Source organism: Ranitomeya imitator, chromosome 3 (assembly GCF_032444005.1).
Source record: "Ranitomeya imitator isolate aRanImi1 chromosome 3, aRanImi1.pri, whole genome shotgun sequence".
NCBI lineage: Eukaryota > Metazoa > Chordata > Amphibia > Anura > Dendrobatidae > Ranitomeya > Ranitomeya imitator.
In genome coordinates this window covers 839219372-839242235 of record NC_091284.1, presented here as the reverse complement: position 1 = coordinate 839242235, position 22864 = coordinate 839219372, and the positions used below count along the sequence as shown (strand labels likewise).

Here is a 22864-nt window from a genome sequence, read left to right as displayed (position 1 = left end):
TGACCGGACCATGCACACAGCGTGGCCCCATCACTGACCGCACCCTGCGCTCTACACACAGCGTGGCCCCATCACTGACCGGACCCTGCGCTCTGCACACAGCGTGGCCCCATCACTGACCGGACCCTGCGCTTTGCACACAGCGTGGCCCCATCACTGACCGGACCCTGCGCTCTACACACAGCGTGGCCCCATCACTGACCGGACCCTGCACACAGCGTGGCCCCATCACTGACCGGACCCTGCGCTCTGCACACAGCGTGGCCCCAACACTGACCGGACCCTGCGCTTTGCACACAGCGTGGCCCCGTGGCCCCATCACTGACCGGACCCTGCGCTCTGCACACAGCGTGGCCCCATCACTGACCGGACCCTGCGCTCTGCACACAGCGTGGCCCCATCACTGACCGCACCCTGCGCTCTGCACACAGCGTGGCCCCATCACTGACCGGACCCTGCGCTCTGCACACAGCGTGGCCCATCACTGACCGCACCCTGCACACAGCGTGGCCCCATCACTGACCGGACCCTGCGCTCTGCACACAGCGTGGCCCCATCACTGACCACACCCTGCGCTCTGCACACAGCGTGGCCCCATCACTGACCGGACCCTGCGCTCTGCACACAGCGTGGCCCCATCATTGACCGCACCATGCACACAGCGTGGCCCCATCACTGACCGGACCCTGCGCTCTACACACAGCGTGGCCCCAACACTGACCGGACCCTGCGCTCTGCACACAGCGTGGCCCCATCACTGACCGGACCCTGCGCTCTACACACAGCGTGGCCCCATCTCTGACCGGACCCTGCGCTCTGCACACAGTGTGGCCCCATCACTGACCGAACCCTGCGCTCTACACACAGCGTGGCCCCATCTCTGACCGGACCCTGCGCCCTGCACACAGCGTGGCCCCATCACTGACCGGACCCTGCGCTCTGCACACAGCGTGACCCCAACACTGACCGGACCCTGCGCTTTGCACACAGCGTGGCCCCATCACTGACCGGACCCTGCGCTCTGCACACAGCGTGGCCCCATCACTGACCGGACCCTGCGCTCTGCACACAGCGTGGCCCCATCACTGACCGGACCCTACGCTCTGCACACAGCGTGGCCCCATCACTGACCGGACCCTGCGCTCTGCACACAGCGTGGCCCCATCACTGACCGGACCCTGCGCTCTGCACACAGCGTGGCCCCATCACTGACCGGACCCTGCGCTCTGCACACAGCGTGGCCCCATCACTGACCGGACCCTGCGCTCTGCACACAGCGTGGCCCCATCACTGACCGGACCCTGCGCTCTGCACACAGCGTGGCCCCATCACTGACCGGACCCTGCGCTCTGCACACAGCGTGGCCCCATTACTGACCGGACCCTGCGCTCTGCACACAGCGTGGCCCCATCACTGACCGGACCCTGCGCTCTGCACACAGCGTGGCCCCATCACTGACCGGACCCTGCGCTCTGCACACAGCGTGGCCCCATCACTGACCGGACCCTGCGCTCTGCACACAGCGTGGCCCCATCACTGACCGGACCCTACGCTCTGCACACAGCGTGGCCCCATCACTGACCGGACCCTGCGCTCTGCACACAGCGTGGCCCCATCACTGACCGCACCCTGCGCTCTGCACACAGCGTCGCCCCATCTCTGACCGCACCCTGGGGTCTGCACACAGCGTGGCCCCATCACTGACCGGACCCTGCGCTCTGCACACAGCGTGGCCCCATCACTGACCAGACCCTGCGCTCTGCACACAGCGTGGCCCCATCACTGACCGGACCCTGCGCTCTGCACACAGCGTGGCCCCATCACTGACCGCACCCTGCGCTCTGCACACAGCGTGGCCCCATCACTGACCGCACCCTGCGCACTGCACACAGCGTGGCCCCATCTCTGACTGCACCCTGGGGTCTGCACACAGCGTGGCCCCATCACTGACCGGACACTGCGCTCTGCACACAGCGTGGCCCCATCACTGACCGGACCCTGCGCTCTGCACACAGCGTGGCCCCATCACTGACCGGACCCTGGGGTCTGCACACAGCGTGGCCCCATCACTGACCGGACCCTGCGCTCTGCACACAGCGTGGCCCCATCACTGACCGCACCCTGCGCTCTACACACAGCGTGGCCCCATCACTGACCGGACACTGTGCTCTGCACACAGCGTGGCCCCATCACTGACCGCACCCTGCGCTCTGCACACAGCGTGGCCCCATCACTGACCGGACCCTGCGCTCTGCACACAGCGTGGCCCCATCACTGACCGCACCCTGCGCTCTGCACACAGCGTGGCCCCATCTCTGACCGGACCCTGCGCTCTGCACACAGCGTGGCCCCATCACTGACCAGACCCTGGGGTCTGCACACAGCGTGGCCCCATCACTGACCGGACCCTGCGCTCTGCACACAGCGTGGCCCCATCACTGACCGCACCCTGCGCTCTACACACAGCGTGGCCCCATCACTGACCGGACCCTGCGCACTGCACACAGCGTGGCCCCATCTCTGACTGCACCCTGGGGTCTGCACACAGCGTGGCCCCATCACTGACCGGACACTGCGCTCTGCACACAGCGTGGCCCCATCACTGACCGGACCCTGCGCACTGCACACAGCGTGGCCCCATCTCTGACTGCACCCTGGGGTCTGCACACAGCGTGGCCCCATCACTGACCGGACACTGTGCTCTGCACACAGCGTGGCCCCATCACTGACCGCACCCTGCGCTCTGCACACAGCGTGGCCCCATCACTGACCGCACCCTGCGCACTGCACACAGCGTGGCCCCATCTCTGACTGCACCCTGGGGTCTGCACACAGCGTGGCCCCATCACTGACCGGACACTGCGCTCTGCACACAGCGTGGCCCCATCACTGACCGGACACTGCGCTCTGCACACAGCGTGGCCCCATCACTGACCGGACCCTGGGGTCTGCACACAGCGTGGCCCCATCACTGACCGGACCCTGCGCTCTGCACACAGCGTGGCCCCATCTCTGACCGGACCCTGCGCTCTGCACACAGCGTGGCCCCATCACTGACCAGACCCTGGGGTCTGCACACAGCGTGGCCCCATCACTGACCGGACCCTGCGCTCTGCACACAGCGTGGCCCCATCACTGACCGGACCCTGCGCTCTGCACACAGCGTGGCCCCATCACTGACCGCACCCTGCGCTCTACACACAGCGTGGCCCCATCACTGACCGGACCCTGCGCACTGCACACAGCGTGGCCCCATCTCTGACTGCACCCTGGGGTCTGCACACAGCGTGGCCCCATCACTGACCGGACACTGCGCTCTGCACACAGCGTGGCCCCATCACTGACCGGACCCTGCGCACTGCACACAGCGTAGCCCCATCTCTGACTGCACCCTGGGGTCTGCACACAGCGTGGCCCCATCACTGACCGGACACTGTGCTCTGCACACAGCGTGGCCCCATCACTGACCGCACCCTGCGCTCTGCACACAGCGTGGCCCCATCACTGACCGCACCCTGCGCACTGCACACAGCGTGGCCCCATCTCTGACTGCACCCTGGGGTCTGCACACAGCGTGGCCCCATCACTGACCGGACACTGTGCTCTGCACACAGCGTGGCCCCATCACTGACCGCACCCTGGGGTCTGCACACAGCGTGGCCCCATCACTGACCGGACCCTGCGCTCTGCACACAGCGTGGCCCCATCACTGACCGGACACTGCGCTCTGCACACAGCGTGGCCCCATCACTGACCGGACCCTGCGCTCTGCACACAGCGTGGCCCCATCACTGACCGGACCCTGCGCTCTGCACACAGCGTGGCCCCATCACTGACCGGACCCTGCGCTCTGCACACAGCGTGGCCCCATCACTGACCGGACCCTGCGCTCTGCACACAGCGTGGCCCCATCACTGACCGGACCCTGCGCTCTGCACACAGCGTGGCCCCATCACTGACCGGACCCTGCGCTCTGCACACAGCGTGGCCCCATCACTGACCGGACCCTGCGCTCTGCACACAGCCAATCAATTCTCAGAACGTCCAACTCAAAAAATCTGATCGCAGCATCGCGTCTTATGCTCTAGTCACACCCAGAGCTGCAGGCTTCCTGTCACTAATGAGCAGTGCATCATGGGAGTTACAGCAGGCTCAGTGACCCCCGTACACACAGACACCGATGCTACTGCGGTGACAGAAGATGTCGTATCCGTCCACCGGAAGCCGCACACAAACCACAGAGCCGGATGTGACCGACGCCAGCGCAGCAGCTCTGCTACAACCATTGGGTTCCTGCATACAGCGCTGGTGCAGAGCTATGTGTCTCCATGGTTACAGACTACATCCCTGCAGTCACCTGCTCCACTATGATGCAGCAGCTCTAGCCTTAACTGGAGTAGAAGGTGAACGCAGCTCTGGATGTGACTCCACGTCAGTAGTAGGCGAGAGTCTGTGCCGCAGTCAGAGGAGCAGAGGCAGGAAAACCACTAATTCCTGCGCACAGGAGGCAGGGGCCCGGACGAGATCGGGGGCCGCACAGGACATCAGGGGCCGCACAGGACATCAGGGGCCGCACAGGACATCAGGGGCCGCACAGGACATCAGGGGGCCGCACAGGACATCAGGGGGCCGCACAGGACATCAGGGGGCCGCACAGGACATCAGGGGGCCGCACAGGACATCAGGGGGCCGCACAGGACATCAGGGGGCCGCACAGGACATCGGGGGCCCGGACGAGATCGGGGGCCGCACAGGACATCAGGGGGCCGCACAGGACATCAGGGGGCCGCACAGGACATCAGGGGGCCGCACAGGACATCAGGGGGCCGCACAGGACATCAGGGGGCCGCACAGGACATCAGGGGGCCGCACAGGACATCAGGGGGCCGCACAGGACATCAGGGGGCCGCACAGGACATCAGGGGGCCGCACAGGACATCAGGGGGCCGCACAGGACATCAGGGGGCCGCACAGGACATCAGGGGCCCGGACGAGATCGGGGGCCACACAGGACATCAGGGGCCGCACAGGACATCACGGGCCCGGACGAGATCGGGGGCCGCACAGGACATCACGGGCCCGGACGAGATCGGGGGCCGCACAGGACATCAGGGGCCGCACAGGACATCAGGGGCCGCACAGGACATCACGGGCCTGGACGAGATCGGGGGCCGCACAGGACATCGGGGGCCGCACAGGACATCGGGGGCCCGGACGAGATCGGGGGCCGCACAGGACATCAGGGGGCCGCACAGGACATCGGGGGCCCGGACGAGATCGGGAGCCGCACAGGACATCGGGGGCCCGGACGAGATCGGGGGCCGCACAGGACATCGGGGGCCCGGACGAGATCGGGGGCCGCACAGGACATCGGGGGCCGCACAGGACATCGGGGGCCGCACAGGACATCGGGGGCCGCACAGGACATCGGGGGCCGCACAGGACATCGGGGGCCGCACAGGACATCGGGGGCCGCACAGGACATCGGGGGCCGCACAGGACATCGGGGGCCGCACAGGACATCGGGGGCCGCACAGGACATCGGGGGCCGCACAGGACATCGGGGGCCGCACAGGACATCGGGGGCCGCACAGGACATCGGGGGCCGCACAGGACATCGGGGGCCGCACAGGACATCGGGGGCCGCACAGGACATCGGGGGCCGCACAGGACATCGGGGGCCGCACAGGACATCGGGGGCCGCACAGGACATCGGGGGCCGCACAGGACATCGGGGGCCGCACAGGACATCGGGGGCCGCACAGGACATCAGGGGGCCGCACAGGACATCAGGGGGCCGCACAGGACATCAGGGGGCCGCACAGGACATCAGGGGGCCGCACAGGACATCAGGGGCCCGGACGAGATCGGGGGCCGCACAGGACATCAGGGGCCCGGACGAGATCGGGGGCCGCACAGGACTTCAGGGGCCCGGACGAGATCGGGGGCCGCACAGGACATCAGGGGCCCAGACGAGATCGGGGGCCGCACAGGACATCAGGGGCCCGGACGAGATCGGGGGCCGCACAGGACATCAGGGGCCGCACAGGACATCAGGGGCCGCACAGGACATCAGGGGCCGCACAGGACATCAGGGGCCGCACAGGACATCAGGGGCCGCACAGGACATCAGGGGCCGCACAGGACATCAGGGGCCGCACAGGACATCAGGGGCCGCACAGGACATCAGGGGCCGCACAGGACATCAGGGGTCCGAACGAGATCGGGAACCGCACAGGACATCAGGGGCCCGAACGAGATCGGGGGCCGCACAGGACATCAGGGGCCGCACGAGATCGGGGGCCGCACAGGACATCAGGGGCCGCACGAGATCGGGGGCCGCACAGGACATCAGGGGCCCGATCGAGATCGGGGGCCGCACAGGACATCAGGGGCCGCACAGGACATCAGGGGCCGCACAGGACATCAGGGGTCCGAACGAGATCGGGAACCGCACAGGACATCAGGGGCCCGAACGAGATCGGGGGCCGCACAGGACATCAGGGGCCGCAAGAGATCGGGGGCCGCACAGGACATCAGGGGCCCGAACGAGATCGGGGGCCCGAACGAGATCGGGGGCCCGAACGAGATCGGGGGCCCGAACGAGATCGGGGGCCGCACAGGACATCAGGGGCCCGGACGAGATCGGGGGCCGCACAGGACATCAGGGGCCGCACAGGACATCAGGGGCCGCACAGGACATCAGGGGCCGCACAGGACATCAGGGGTCCGAACGAGATCGGGGGCCGCACCGGACATCAGGGGCCCGAACGAGATCGGGGGCCGCACAGGACATCAGGGGCCCGGACGAGATCGGGGGCCGCACTGGACATCAGGGGCCGCACAGGACATCAGGGGCCCGAACGAGATCGGGAACCGCACAGGACATCAGGGGCCCGAACGAGATCGGGGGCCGCACAGGACATCAGGGGCCCGAACGAGATCGGGGGCCGCATCGGACATCAGGGGCCCGAACGAGATCGGGGGCCGCACAGGACATCAGGGGCCCGGACGAGATCGGGGGCCGCACTGGACATCAGGGGCCCAGACGAGATCGGGGGCCGCACAGGACATCAGGGGCCCGGACGAGATCGGGGGCCGCACAGGACATCAGGGGTCATACATGAGGCAGGGGCCCGCATGAGATCGGGGACCGCACAGGACATCAGGGGCCGCACAAGAGGCAGGGGCCCGAACGAGATCGGGGGCCGCACAGGACATCAGGGGCCATACACGAGGCAGGGGCCCGGACGAGATTGGGGGCCGCACAGGATATCAGGGGCCGTACACGAGGCAGGGACCTGGACGAGATCGGGGGCCGCACAGAACATCAGTGGCGCGGACGAGATCGGGGGCCGCACAGGACATCAGGGGCCGCACCACTCACAGCAGAGTCCACAGACTCAGACAGCGCTGGCAATCACTGCACATCGCCTCCTCAGATGGGAGTGGTAGTTGCAGACGATGGGTGCTTGGTGGTGGCCCAAACGTGGGGGTGCCCCCCCAGGAGCAGAGGATCCCCCAAATCATCTAGCACACTGCTTCACTTCAGTGTCAGCATCTCCGCTTGCTGTCAGTAAAGGGAAAATCTCCGACATCCGTTGGCCGAGCAATGATCCAATACTTCTCACAGCTGAGATTTGTTACACTGTGTCCACTGTAGACTAACATCTGTGGATCCCGGACTGACACACTGTAACATTAGCACAGCTCAGGAGCTGGGGCTAGACTAGATACAACTGTAACAAAGCCTCAGCTGTGGAGGATCAGCTCTGCACATACAATGCTCCCATCCACTGACGGCAAGAAAGGACGATGACTGCGCTTCACTCTCCGGAGACACCGGCCCTTTAATGATGGACGGACGCAACCGAGGAACAAACTACAGACGACAGCGAGGAAACCGCAAGAGTCAGCCGGATATTACACCAGCACATGTCCTGTGTACAGGAAACGGAGCGCGCCATCACAGCCGCCACTACAGCCATGTATCTATTACTCCCTGGTATCAGCCGTTACTGGGGGAGGAGACTGTAGGACAGGAGCCTACAAGCTATTACTCCCTGTTATCAGCCATTTTAGGCTTACTGGGGTGCATAGATGCCCCCATGATCTCCACTTAACGCCCTATTTCCAGTACCATGACCGCTTTCTTATAATGTTCCCGCATGATTAAAGAAATCCATTGACCCCATCCCTTTAAAGTGGTGTTTTTTTTTAGGGCCGAGTGGACAATCGGTCGGTGACCTCCATGGGGGCATCTGGCACCGGCCACTTCAATATCTCAAGTACTGATACCTGTTGCAGAAGTATTCACACCCACTGCCACTACTGAATGGGGTAATTTCTTGCCCACTGGACGGCAGCCCCCCAGGAAGTAGGGGCCCCGCCAGCAGGAGGAAGGAGCGCACGGTCTTAAAGGGCCAGCAACCCCGAAGTGATAGGAAGAGCAGAATATATACAAGAAGTTTCCGTCCACTGTATATAAAGACACATCTGCAGGTTTCTCTCAATATCTGACATGAAATGAGAATAAACCTTTCCTGTTTTAGGTCAGGTAGGATTAACATAATTATTAATATTAATATTAATATTTACCAAATGCCAGAATGAGAGAGAGAGAATGTTTTAAGGCATTTTTATTACTTATTGGAAAGTCAGAAGTTTCCATCCATTTCATTAGTATTTGGTGCCATTGACCTTACACTGAATGACTTCGGTTAGACGTTGGGGATCTCCTTCCACAAGCTTCTCACAATAGGAGAACTTGAGTTTTTGTATATAAAAATATCATTTATTAAATGCAATCAACAAAGTAGAAAAAATTCATATCAACCATAAATTACATAACTGTTACATTTGTATGGAAATAGTGTGATCCTAGTGAAAAAAAAACGCAAAGTGATCGTAATCGAGGGCTGATTATAAAGCAGTACTAAAAATTAAATTCCAAATGGACATGTATATAGATATAAAACGAAGATAATTCTATACCTCACATGTGCAATCAGGAATAAGTACCGCACAAAAGATATATAGAAGCGCTGCACAAAGTAATATTCAAGTGAAAGGTTAATTACCCACAGTCATTCACATTCAGTCCTGGAGGCGATCACTCACCCCGACGCGCGTTTCGCGATTCTCGCCTCCTTGAGAACTATAGGACTGAATTTGAAAAAGTTCAAAAATGTTATGCTAGAGTTCGTATATTTTCAAAAATTATGTTTAATTGTGGCTGGTTCTTTTGTATGTTATGCTAAGCTTCTCACAATAGTTGGTCGGAATTTGGGCCCATTCCTCCTGACAAAACTGGTGTCACTGATCCAGGTCTGTAGGTCCCTTGCTCGCACCGGCTTTTTACATTTTCCATAGGACTGAGATCAGGGCTTTTTGATGGCTTCAAAACATTGAACTTCTCATCCTGAAGCCACTTGGTTGCCATGTTGGCAGCATGCTTCGGGTCATTGTCCATTTGGAAGACCCATTTCCGCCCAAGCTTTCACTTCCTGGCTGATGTCTTGAGATGTTGCTTCAGTATTGCTACATAATCTTATTTTCTCACGACGCCATCTATTTTGTGGAGTGAACCAGTCACTCCTGCAGCAAAAGAACCCCACAACGTGATGCTGCCACCTCCATGTTTCACAGTGGAGATGGTGTTTTTAGGCTTCCAAGCTTCTCCCTTTTTCCTCCAAACGTAACGATGGTCATTATGCCCAAAAAGTTCAATTTTAGTTTCATCAGATCACAGGACAGGTCTCCAAAAATTAAGGTCTTTGTTCCTGTGTGCATTTACAGACAATAACCCTGCTGTTGTCTTCGGTCAAAAACGACCGACCTTGAACTTCAATATTCAAGATGCTGCTCTGAAACCCGTGGCCGACCGACTCATCCTCATTTAAGTCAATCAACCACAAGTTTCAGAACCGTATCTTGAACACCCCCAAAAAATACCAAAGTTCAAAATAGGTCTCCCCAGACCGAAGACAACAGCAGGGTGAATCTGGCCTTTTCATGTTACTTTTGGAGTAATGGCTTCTTCCTGGCAGAGTGGCCTTTCAGCCCATGTTGATACAGTTCTCGATTCACTGTGGATATTGACACAATCTTACCATCCTCCACCATCATCTTCACAAGGTCTTTTTGCTTTTGTCCTTGGGTTGATATGCTCATGTTGGACCAAAGCACGTTCATCTCTGGGACACAGAACCCATCTCCTTCCTGAGCAGTATGATGGCTGGACATTCCCATCTTGCTTGTACAGATGAACCTTCAGGTATCTTGAAATTGTACTCAAGGATGAGCCAGACTTGTGCAAGGACACAATTATATTGGCTGATTTCTTGAAACTTTCCCATGAGGCTACACAAAGAAGCCTTGTGTTTCAGGTGTGCATTATAACTTATCCACAGGGGTGTCTCTGATGGGCAGCCCACAATTGTTTAAAGGCATAGTAACCTTAGTGGATGGAAACTTATGACTTTGCAATAAGTAATAAAAATGCCTTAAAACATTCTCTCTCTCTCATTATTCTGGCATTTGGTGAATATTAATAATTATGTTAATCCTACCTGACCTAAAACGGGAAAGGTTTATTCTCATTTCATGTCAGATAATGAGAACAACCTGCAGCTGTGTCTTTATATACAGTGGACGGAAACTTCTGGCTCCACCTGTAAGTGACGGCTGCTGACTGAGCAAATCCAGAGGCCGATCTGCAGCTTGGCGGCAATGGGGGCACAATTACTGGACGCGTCACCCGACAAGCAAGAGACGCGCTCAACAGGCGGGTAAAAGGATCGGTGATCGCTAAGGTGCCACTATGGAAAACTAAGACAGCGCAGGCCCGCATCCGGCCCCGTGGCACACCCCCAAGATCTCCCTCCTGATTGTCAGCAGGCAGGACACAGACTGGGGGGCACGGATATTATAGGGTAGGACGCGCTGTGCAGACACCGGCCCCCGCCGCCTACACTCTGAGGTTTTGATTCTGCTTCCATCAAACAAAGCAAAGATCAAATTTCATGTTTTGTTTAAATACTAAATACTGCAACGTCAAAAAATGCAGGAGGGGACTGGGGGGGCCATGAAAGGGGACGGCCGGGGGCCAAGAAAGGGGACGGCCGGGGGCCAAGAAAGGGGACGGCCGGGGGCCAAGAAAGGGGACGGCCGGGGGCCAAGAACGGGCACGGCCGGGGGCCAAGAACGGGCACGGCCGGGGGCCAAGAAAGGGCACGGCCGGGGGCCAAGAAAGGGCACGGCCGGGGGCCAAGAAAGGGCACGGCCGGGGGCCAAGAAAGGGGACGGCCGGGGGCCAAGAAAGGGGACGGCCGGGGGCCAAGAAAGGGGACGGCCGGGGGCCAAGAAAGGGGACGGCCGGGGGCCAAGAAGGGGCAGCGGCAACGGGGACCGAGTGTACAAATACAAAGGGTTAATAGGAATTCCTATTCTGTTACACATTTTATTTGACAAAAGTCCAAAAACTCCACCTCCCCCCAGACCACAACCCCCCCATACCCTTCAGATCTGGACCACCAGTGCCAGGCTCTCACCCAGTCTGTCTCTCGGTCCCCTGATCTGGGGGTCTCCTTTCTCCCCTCCTATCAGCAGGGGAGAAGTCTCTGGCTCTCACTGTCCAGGACGCCCCCCTCTCCGACCAGGATCTCACCTGTCTACAAGTCTGTCCTTGGGGGTCCGCCCTCTCCAGCCCCTAATAACCTACTGCAGGGGCTCCTCGGCCGGGTCTTCCATTAAAGCCACCTGTCTGCCCGAGGCTGCCGTCATCCCGCGGTCTCTCTTCCCTCATCCCCGCGGTCTCACTCCTCCTCCCTGGCGATCTCTCTCCCTCCTCATCCCCGCAGTCTCTCTCCCCTCATTCCCGCGGTCTCTCCCCTCACCCCCGCAGTCATTCTCTCTTCACCCCGCGGTCCCTCCTCACCCCGCAGTCTCTCTCCCCTCACCCCCGCAGTCATTCTCTCTTCACCCCGCGGTCCCTCCTCACCCCGCAGTCTCTCTCTCCTCATCCCCGCGGTCATTCTCTCTTCCTCCTCCTCACCCCCGCGGTCTCTCCCTTCACCCCCGGCAGTCTCTCTCCCTCCTCCTCACCCCCGCGGTCTCTCTCCCCACCGGTCTCTCTCCCCTCCTCATCCCCGCAGTCTCTCTCCTCTTCCTCCCCCGGTCTCTCGCCCTCCTCATCCCGCGCGGTCCCTCCTCCCCGCTGTCTCTCTCCTCCTCACCCCCGCTGTCTCTCCCTTCTCATCCCCGCGGTCTCTCCCCCCCCCTCACCCTCGCGGTCTCTCCCTCCTCATCCTCGCGGTCTCTCTCCCCCCTCACCCCCCCCCTCATCCCCGCGGTCTCTCTCCTCATCCCCACGGTCTCTCTCCCCTCACCCCCGCGGCCTCCCCCCCCCCCTCATTCCCGCGGTCTCTCTCCCCTCACCCCCGCGGTCTCTCTCCCCTCACCTTCGCGGTCTCTCTCCCCCTCACCCCCGCGGTCTCTCTCCCCCTCACCCCCGCGGTCTCTCTCCTCATCTCCGCGGTCTCTCTCCCCTCATCCCCACGGTCTCTCTCCCTTCATCCCCGCGGTCTCTCTCCCCCTCACCCCCGCGGTCTCTCTCCCCTCACCCCCGCGGTCTCTCTCCCCTCACCCCCGCGGTCTCTCTCCCCTCACCCCCGCGGTCTCTCTCCCCTCACCCCCACGGTCTCTCTCCCCTCACCCCCGCGGTCTCCCCCCCATCACCCCCGCGGTCTCTCTCCCCTCACCCCCGCGGTCTCTCTCCCCTCACCCCCGCGGTCTCTCTCCCCTCACCCCCGCGGTCTCTCTCCCCTCACCCCCGCGGTCTCTCTCCCCTCACCCCCGCGGTCTCTTTCCCCTCACCCCCGCGGTCTCTTTCCCCTCACCCCCGCGGTCTCTCTCCCCTCACCCTCGCGGTCTCTCTCCCCTCACCCCCGCGGTCTCTTTACCCTCATCCCCGCGGTCTCTCTCCCCTCACCCCCGCGGTCTCTCTCCCCTCCTCCCCGCGGTCTCTCTCCCCTCCTCCCCGCGGTCTCTTTCCCCTCACCCCCGCGGTCTCTTTCCCCTCACCCCCGCGGTCTCTCTCCCCTCACCCCCGCGGTCTCTCTCCCCTCACCCCCGCGGTCTCTCTCCCCTCACCCCCGCGGTCTCTCTCCCCTCACCCCCGCGGTCTCTTTCCCCTCCTCCCCGCGGTCTCTCTCCCCTCATCCCCGCGGTCTCTTTCCCCTCACCCCCGCGGTCTTTCTCTCCTCACCCCCGCGGTCTCTTTCCCCTCACCCCCGCGGTCTCTCTCCCCTCACCCCCGCGGTCTCTCTCCCCTCACCCCCGCGGTCTCTCTCCCCTCACCCCCGCGGTCTCTCTCCCCTCACCCCCGCGGTCTCTCTCCCCTCACCCCCGCGGTCTCTCTCCCCTCATCCCCGCGGTCTCTCTTCCCTCACCCCCGCGGTCTCACTCCTCCTCCCTGGCGATCTCTCTCCCTCCTCATCCCCGCAGTCTCTCTCCCCTCATTCCCGCGGTCTCTCCCCTCACCCCCGCAGTCATTCTCTCTTCACCCCGCGGTCCCTCCTCACCCCGCAGTCTCTCTCTCCTCATCCCCGCGGTCATTCTCTCTTCACCCCCGCGGTCTCTCTCCCTCCTCCTCACCCCCGCGGTCTCTCCCTTCACCCCCGGCAGTCTCTCTCCCTCCTCCTCACCCCCGCGGTCTCTCTCCCCTCCTCATCCCCGCAGTCTCTCTCCTCTTCCTCCCCCGGTCTCTCGCCCTCCTCATCCCCGCGGTCCCTCCTCCCCGCTGTCTCTCTCCTCCTCACCCCCGCTGTCTCTCCCTTCTCATCCCCGCGGTCTCTCTCCCCCCTCACCCCCGCGGTCCCTCCTCCCCGCTGTCTCTCTCCTCCTCACCCCCGCTGTCTCTCCCTTCTCATCCCCGCGGTCTCTCCCTCCTCATCCTCGCGGTCTCTCTCCCCCCTCACCCTCCCCCCCCCCTCATCCCCGCGATCTCTCTCCTCATCCCCGCGGTCTCTCTCCTCATCCCCACGGTCTCTCTCCCCTCACCCCCGCGGCCTCCCCCCCCCTCATTCCCGCGGTCTCTCTCCCCTCACCCCCGCGGTCTCTCTCCCCTCACCTTCGCGGTCTCTCTCCCCTCACCTTCGCGGTCTCTCTCCCCCTCACCCCCGCGGTCTCTCTCCCCCTCACCCCCGCGGTCTCTCTCCTCATCTCCGCGGTCTCTCTCCCCTCATCCCCGCGGTCTCCCCCCTCACCCCCGCGGTCTCCCCCCTCACCCCCGCGGTCTCTCCCCCCTCACCCCCGCGGTCTCTCTCCCCTCACCCCCGCGGTCTCTCTCCCCTCACCCCCGCGGTCTCACTCCTCCTCCCTGGCGATCTCTCTCCCTCTTCATCCCCGCAGACTCTCTCCCCTCATCCCCGCAGTCATTCTCTCTTCACCCCGCGGTCCCTCCTCACCCCGCAGTCTCTCTCTCCTCATCCCCGCGGTCTCTCTCCCTCCTCCTCACCCCCGCGGTCTCTCCCTTCACCCCCGGCAGTCTCTCTCCCTCCTCCTCACCCCCGCGGTCTCTCTCCCCTCCTCATCCCCGCAGTCTCTCTCCTCTTCCTCCCCCGGTCTCTCGCCCTCCTCATCCCCGCGGTCCCTCCTGCCCGCTGTCTCTCTCCTCCTCACCCCCGCTGTCTCTCCCTTCTAATCCCGCGGTCTCTCTCCCCCCTCACCCCCGCGGTCCCTCCTCCCCGCTGTCTCTCTCCTCCTCACCCCCGCTGTCTCTCCCTTCTCATCCCCGCGGTCTCTCCCTCCTCATCCTCGCGGTCTCTCTCCCCCTCACCCTCCCCCCCCCCTCATCCCCGCGGTCTCTCTCCTCATCCCAGCGGTCTCTCTCCTCATCCCCACGGTCTCTCTCCCCTCACCCGCGCGGCCTCCCCCCCCCCCTCATTCCCGCGGTCTCTCTCCCCTCACCTTCGCGGTCTCTCTCCCCTCACCCCCGCGGTCTCTCTCCCCTCACCCCCGCGGTCTCTCTCCCCCTCACCCCCGCGGTCTCTCTCCTCATCTCCGCGGTCTCCCCCCCTCACCCCCGCGGTCTCTCTCCCCTCACCCCCGCGGTCTCTCTCCCCCCCATCACCCCCGCGGTCTCTCTCCCATCACCCCCGCGGTCTCTTTACCCTCACCCCCGCGGTCTCTCTACCCTCACCCCCGCGGTCTCTCTCCCCTCACCCCCGCGGTCTCTCTACCCTCACCCCCGCGGTCTCTCTACCCTCCTCCCCGCGGTCTCTCTCCCCTCCTCCCCGCGGTCTCTCTCCCCTCGGTCTCTTTCCCCTCACCCCCGCGGTCTCTCTCTCCTCACCCCCGCGGTCTCTCTCTCCTCACCCCCGCGGTCTCTCTCCCCTCACCCCCGCGGTCTCTCTCCCCTCACCCCCGCGGTCTCTCTCTCCTCACCCCCGCGGTCTCTCTCCTCCTCACCCCCGCGGTCTCTCTCCCCTCACCCCCGCGGTCTCTCTCCCCTCACCCCCGCGGTCGCTTTCTCTCCTCACCCCCGCGGTCTCTCTCTCCTCACCCCCGCGGTCTCTCTCCCCTCACCCCCGCGGTCTCTCTCCCCTCACCCCCGCGGTCTCTCTCCCCTCACCCCCGCGGTCTCTCTCCCCTCACCCCCGCGGTCTCTCTCTCCTCACCCCCGCGGTCTCTTTCCCCTCCTCCCCGCGGTCTTTCTCCCCTCACCCCCGCGGTCTCTCTCCTCCTCACCCCCGCGGTCTCTCTCTCCCCTCACCCCCGCGGTCTCTCTCTCCCCTCACCCCCGCGGTCTCTCTCTCCCCTCACCCCCGCGGTCTCTCTCTCCCCTCACCCCCGCGGTCTCTCTCTCCCCTCACCCCCGCGGTCTCTCTCTCTCCTCACCCCCGCGGTCTCTTTCCCCTCCTCCCCGCGGTCTCTTTCCCCTCCTCCCCGCGGTCTCTCTCTCCTCCTCACCCCCGCGGTCTCTCTCCTCATCCCCACGGTCTCTCTCCCCTCACCCCCGCGGCCTCCCCCCCCCTCATTCCCGCGGTCTCTCTCCCCTCACCCCCGCGGTCTCTCTCCCCTCACCTTCGCGGTCTCTCTCCCCTCACCTTCGCGGTCTCTCTCCCCCTCACCCCCGCGGTCTCTCTCCTCATCTCCGCGGTCTCTCTCCCCTCATCCCCGCGGTCTCCCCCCTCACCCCCGCGGTCTCCCCCCTCACCCCCGCGGTCTCTCCCCCCTCACCCCCGCGGTCTCTCTCCCCTCACCCCCGCGGTCTCTCTCCCCTCACCCCCGCGGTCTCTCTCCCCTCACCCCCGCGGTCTCACTCCTCCTCCCTGGCGATCTCTCTCCCTCTTCATCCCCGCAGACTCTCTCCCCTCATCCCCGCAGTCATTCTCTCTTCACCCCGCGGTCCCTCCTCACCCCGCAGTCTCTCTCTCCTCATCCCCGCGGTCTCTCTCCCTCCTCCTCACCCCCGCGGTCTCTCCCTTCACCCCCGGCAGTCTCTCTCCCTCCTCCTCACCCCCGCGGTCTCTCTCCCCTCCTCATCCCCGCAGTCTCTCTCCTCTTCCTCCCCCGGTCTCTCGCCCTCCTCATCCCCGCGGTCCCTCCTGCCCGCTGTCTCTCTCCTCCTCACCCCCGCTGTCTCTCCCTTCTCATCCCGCGGTCTCTCTCCCCCCTCACCCCCGCGGTCCCTCCTCCCCGCTGTCTCTCTCCTCCTCACCCCCGCTGTCTCTCCCTTCTCATCCCCGCGGTCTCTCCCTCCTCATCCTCGCGGTCTCTCTCCCCCTCACCCTCCCCCCCCCTCATCCCCGCGGTCTCTCTCCTCATCCCAGCGGTCTCTCTCCTCATCCCCACGGTCTCTCTCCCCTCACCCGCGCGGCCTCCCCCCCCCCCTCATTCCCGCGGTCTCTCTCCCCTCACCTTCGCGGTCTCTCTCCCCTCACCCCCGCGGTCTCTCTCCCCTCACCCCCGCGGTCTCTCTCCCCCTCACCCCCGCGGTCTCTCTCCTCATCTCCGCGGTCTCCCCCCCTCACCCCCGCGGTCTCTCTCCCCTCACCCCCGCGGTCTCTCTCCCCCCCATCACCCCCGCGGTCTCTCTCCCATCACCCCCGCGGTCTCTTTACCCTCACCCCCGCGGTCTCTCTACCCTCACCCCCGCGGTCTCTCTCCCCTCACCCCCGCGGTCTCTCTACCCTCACCCCCGCGGTCTCTCTCCTCTCCTCCCCGCGGTCTCTCTCCCCTCCTCCCCGCGGTCTCTCTCCCCTCGGTCTCTTTCCCCTCACCCCCGCGGTCTCTCTCTCCTCACCCCCGCGGTCTCTCTCTCCTCACCCCCGCGGTCTCTCTCCCCTCACCCCCGCGGTCTCTCTCCCCTCACCCCCGCGGTCTCTCTCTCCTCACCCCCGCGGTCTCTCTCCTCCTCACCCCCGCGGTCTCTCTCCCCTCACCCCCGCGGTCTCTCTCCCCTCACCCCCGCGGTCTCTCTCCCCTCACCCCCGCGGTCGCTTTCTCTCCTCACCCCCGCGGTCTCTCTCTCCTCACCCCCGCGGTCTCTCTCCCCTCACCCCCGCGGTCTCTCTCCCCTCACCCCCGCGGTCTCTCTCCCCTCACCCCCGCGGTCTCTCTCTCCTCACCCCCGCGGTCTCTTTCCCCTCCTCCCCGCGGTCTTTCTCCCCTCACCCCCGCGGTCTCTCTCCTCCTCACCCCCGCGGTCTCTCTCTCCCCTCACCCCCGCGGTCTCTCTCTCCCCTCACCCCCGCGGTCTCTCTCTCCCCTCACCCCCGCGGTCTCTCTCTCCCCTCACCCCCGCGGTCTCTCTCTCTCCTCACCCCCGCGGTCTCTTTCCCCTCCTCCCCGCGGTCTCTTTCCCCTCCTCCCCGCGGTCTCTCTCTCCTCCTCACCCCCGCGGTCTCTCTCCTCATCCCCACGGTCTCTCTCCCCTCACCCCCGCGGCCTCCCCCCCCCCTCATTCCCGCGGTCTCTCTCCCCTCACCCCCGCGGTCTCTCTCCCCTCACCTTCGCGGTCTCTCTCCCCTCACCTTCGCGGTCTCTCTCCCCCTCACCCCCGCGGTCTCTCTCCCCCTCACCCCCGCGGTCTCTCTCCTCATCTCCGCGGTCTCTCTCCCCTCATCCCCGCGGTCTCCCCCCTCACCCCCGCGGTCTCCCCCCTCACCCCCGCGGTCTCTCCCCCCTCACCCCCGCGGTCTCTCTCCCCTCACCCCCGCGGTCTCTCTCCCCTCACCCCCGCGGTCTCTCTCCCCTCACCCCCGCGGTCTCACTCCTCCTCCCTGGCGATCTCTCTCCCTCTTCATCCCCGCAGACTCTCTCCCCTCATCCCCGCAGTCATTCTCTCTTCACCCCGCGGTCCCTCCTCACCCCGCAGTCTCTCTCTCCTCATCCCCGCGGTCTCTCTCCCTCCTCCTCACCCCCGCGGTCTCTCCCTTCACCCCCGGCAGTCTCTCTCCCTCCTCCTCACCCCCGCGGTCTCTCTCCCCTCCTCATCCCCGCAGTCTCTCTCCTCTTCCTCCCCCGGTCTCTCGCCCTCCTCATCCCCGCGGTCCCTCCTGCCCGCTGTCTCTCTCCTCCTCACCCCCGCTGTCTCTCCCTTCTCATCCCGCGGTCTCTCTCCCCCCTCACCCCCGCGGTCCCTCCTCCCCGCTGTCTCTCTCCTCCTCACCCCCGCTGTCTCTCCCTTCTCATCCCCGCGGTCTCTCCCTCCTCATCCTCGCGGTCTCTCTCCCCCTCACCCTCCCCCCCCCTCATCCCCGCGGTCTCTCTCCTCATCCCAGCGGTCTCTCTCCCCTCACCCCCGCGGTCTCTCTCCCCTCACCCCCGCGGTCTCTCTCCCCTCACCCCCGCGGTCTCTCTCCCCTCACCCCCGCGGTCTCTCTCTCCTCACCCCCGCGGTCTCTTTCCCCTCCTCCCCGCGGTCTTTCTCCCCTCACCCCCGCGGTCTCTCTCCTCCTCACCCCCGCGGTCTCTCTCTCCCCTCACCCCCGCGGTCTCTCTCTCCCCTCACCCCCGCGGTCTCTCTCCCCTCACCCCCGCGGTCTCTCTCCCCTCACCCCCGCGGTCTCTCTCCCCTCACCCCCGCGGTCTCTCTCCCCTCACCCCCGCGGTCTCTCTCTCCTCACCCCCGCGGTCTCTTTCCCCTCCTCCCCGCGGTCTTTCTCCCCTCACCCCCGCGGTCTCTCTCCTCCTCACCCCCGCGGTCTCTCTCTCCCCTCACCCCCGCGGTCTCTCTCTCCCCTCACCCCCGCGGTCTCTCTCTCCCCTCACCCCCGCGGTCTCTCTCTCCCCTCACCCCCGCGGTCTCTCTCTCCCCTCACCCCCGCGGTCTCTCTCTCTCCTCACCCCCGCGGTCTCTTTCCCCTCCTCCCCGCGGTCTCTTTCCCCTCCTCCCCGCGGTCTCTCTCTCCTCCTCACCCCCGCGGTCTCTCTCCTCATCCCCACGGTCTCTCTCCCCTCACCCCCGCGGCCTCCCCCCCCCTCATTCCCGCGGTCTCTCTCCCCTCACCCCCGCGGTCTCTCTCCCCTCACCTTCGCGGTCTCTCTCCCCTCACCTTCGCGGTCTCTCTCCCCCTCACCCCCGCGGTCTCTCTCCCCCTCACCCCCGCGGTCTCTCTCCTCATCTCCGCGGTCTCTCTCCCCTCATCCCCGCGGTCTCCCCCCTCACCCCCGCGGTCTCCCCCCTCACCCCCGCGGTCTCTCCCCCCTCACCCCCGCGGTCTCTCTCCCCTCACCCCCGCGGTCTCTCTCCCCTCACCCCCGCGGTCTCTCTCCCCTCACCCCCGCGGTCTCACTCCTCCTCCCTGGCGATCTCTCTCCCTCTTCATCCCCGCAGACTCTCTCCCCTCATCCCCGCAGTCATTCTCTCTTCACCCCGCGGTCCCTCCTCACCCCGCAGTCTCTCTCTCCTCATCCCCGCGGTCTCTCTCCCTCCTCCTCACCCCCGCGGTCTCTCCCTTCACCCCCGGCAGTCTCTCTCCCTCCTCCTCACCCCCGCGGTCTCTCTCCCCTCCTCATCCCCGCAGTCTCTCTCCTCTTCCTCCCCCGGTCTCTCGCCCTCCTCATCCCCGCGGTCCCTCCTGCCCGCTGTCTCTCTCCTCCTCACCCCCGCTGTCTCTCCCTTCTCATCCCCGCGGTCTCTCCCTCCTCATCCTCGCGGTCTCTCTCCCTCTCACCCTCCCCCCCCCTCATCCCCGCGGTCTCTCTCCTCATCCCAGCGGTCTCTCTCCTCATCCCCACGGTCTCTCTCCCCTCACCCGCGCGGCCTCCCCCCCCCCCTCATTCCCGCGGTCTCTCTCACCTCACCTTCGCGGTCTCTCTCCCCTCACCCCCGCGGTCTCTCTCCCCTCACCCCCGCGGTCTCTCTCCCCCTCACCCCCGCGGTCTCTCTCCTCATCTCCGCGGTCTCCCCCCCTCACCCCCGCGGTCTCTCTCCCCTCACCCCCGCGGTCTCTCTCCCCCCCATCACCCCCGCGGTCTCTCTCCCATCACCCCCGCGGTCTCTCTCCCATCACCCCCGCGGTCTCTTTACCCTCACCCCCGCGGTCTCTCTACCCTCACCCCCGCGGTCTCTCTCCCCTCCTCCCCGCGGTCTCTCTCCCCTCCTCCCCGCGGTCTCTCTCCCCTCGGTCTCTTTCCCCTCACCCCCGCGGTCTCTCTCTCCTCACCCCCGCGGTCTCTCTCTCCTCACCCCCGCGGTCTCTCTCCCCTCACCCCCGCGGTCTCTCTCCCCTCACCCCCGCGGTCTCTCTCTCCTCACCCCCGCGGTCTCTCTCCTCCTCACCCCCGCGGTCTCTCTCCCCTCACCCCCGCGGTCTCTCTCCCCTCACCCCCGCGGTCTCTCTCCCCTCACCCCCGCGGTCGCTTTCTCTCCTCACCCCCGCGGTCTCTCTCTCCTCACCCCCGCGGTCTCTCTCCCCTCACCCCCGCGGTCTCTCTCCCCTCACCCCCGCGGTCTCTCTCCCCTCACCCCCGCGGTCTCTCTCTCCTCACCCCCGCGGTCTCTTTCCCCTCCTCCCCGCGGTCTTTCTCCCCTCACCCCCGCGGTCTCTCTCCTCCTCACCCCCGCGGTCTCTCTCTCCCCTCACCCCCGCGGTCTCTCTCTCCCCTCACCCCCGCGGTCTCTCTCTCCCCTCACCCCCGCGGTCTCTCTCTCCCCTCACCCCCGCGGTCTCTCTCTCCCCTCACCCCCGCGGTCTCTCTCTCTCCTCACCCCCGCGGTCTCTTTCCCCTCCTCCCCGCGGTCTCTTTCCCCTCCTCCCCGCGGTCTCTCTCTCCTCCTCACCCCCGCGGTCTCTCTCTCTCCTCACCCCCGCGGTCTCTCTCTCCTCACCCCCGCGGTCTCTCTCCCCTCACCCCCGCGGTCTCTCTCTCCTCACCCCCGCGGTCTCTCTCCCCTCACCCCCGCGGTCTCTCTCCCCTCACCCCCGCGGTCTCTCTCTCCTCACCCCCGCGGTCTCTCTCTCCTCACCCCCGCGGTCTCTCTCCCCTCACCCCCGCGGTCTCTCTCTCCTCACCCCCGCGGTCTCTCTCTCCTCACCCCCGCGGTCTCTCTCTCCTCACCCCCGCGGTCTCTCTCCCCTCACCCCCGCGGTCTCTTTCTCCTCACCCCCGCAGTCTCTCTCTCCTCACCCCCGCGGTCTCTCTCCCCTCACCCCCGCGGTCTCTCTCCCCTCACCCCCGCGGTCTCTCTCTCCTCACCCCCGCGGTCTCTCTCTGCTCACCCCCGCGGTCTCTCTCTCCTCACCCCCGCGGTCTCTCTCCCCTCACCCCCGCGGTCTCTCTCCCCTCACCCCCGCGGTCTCTCTCTCCTCACCCCCGCGGTCTCTCTCCCCTCACCCCCGCGGTCTCTCTCTCCTCACCCCCGCGGTCTCTCTCTCCTCACCCCCGCGGTCTCTCTCTCCTCACCCCCGCGGTCTCTCTCTCCTCACCCCCGCGGTCTCTCTCTCCTCACCCCCGCGGTCTCTCTCCCCTCACCCCCGCGGTCTCTTTCTCCTCACCCCCGCAGTCTCTCTCTCCTCACCCCCGCGGTCTCTCTCCCCTCACCCCCGCGGTCTCTCTCCCCTCACCCCCGCGGTCTCTCTCTCCTCACCCCCGCGGTCTCTCTCCTCACCCCCGCGGTCTCCCTCACCTGAGTGCAGCGGCTCCTCGGCCGGGGCTCCCGTCGGTCTCTCCGCCTGTCCGTGCTGCAGGAAGGAGGCGCACAGCACCCACAGCACGAGGCGGGAGCAGGCGTCCATGTCCCGCGATGCTGCCGCCGCCGCCGGTGTCCGGGCCCCGGAGCTCGCACTTCTCTGCTGTAGGAGCTGCAGTCGCTCAGAGGAGCAGCAGAGGGCGCTGTGCAGCTCCCATGCCCGGCGCAATCCACAGGGGCCAGTCCATAGCACTCACATCCCGGGGGGCGCCGTCCGCAGGGCTCTATGGACAGTCACGGCCGGTCCGCGCCTCACTCCGGCACCTCCGCACCGCGACCACCGCCGTCACTACAGGCTCCGCCCCCACACTGACAGGCGCAGGACGGAAACTGACGTCACGGCGCCGAGAGCGCAGAGGGCGGGACAAGGGCGGGGCGAGAACGAGACTGACGGCGGCATCGGGAACACGGAAAAAAAAAATTGGGCGGGACAATCATGAATAGTAATGAGATAGGCGGAGACATTCATGGAAGGCGTGGTTTACCAATAAAGCAATCGTGAGCTGAGGGGAGTTTCCTGCACTACAAAGCCGCGTCATGGAGCCACAATGAGACCACAGGGCGGGGCCGGGAGAAGGCGGGGTCTAAAGAAGGCGGGGCCTAAAGTAGGCGGGGCATGGAGAAACTTAGGAAACACCCAGTCTTTACAGTTATTGATGAGAG

The 22864-nt window shown here is 65.1% G+C and overlaps 1 protein-coding gene across 2 annotated transcripts in view; it reads right to left on the bottom strand.

The window, feature by feature from the left end:
• The window catches only part of STIM1 (stromal interaction molecule 1), a 73787-nt gene extending 51272 nt beyond the window's left edge, over positions 1–22515 (bottom strand). For both annotated transcript variants that reach the window (XM_069759585.1, XM_069759587.1), the window contains exon 1: positions 22139–22515. In XM_069759585.1, the coding sequence (XP_069615686.1) occupies positions 22139–22247 (109 nt within the window). In that variant the 5' untranslated portion in view covers positions 22248–22515. The remainder of the gene's footprint in view (positions 1–22138) is intronic.
• Between the last annotated feature and the right edge of the window lie 349 nt (positions 22516–22864).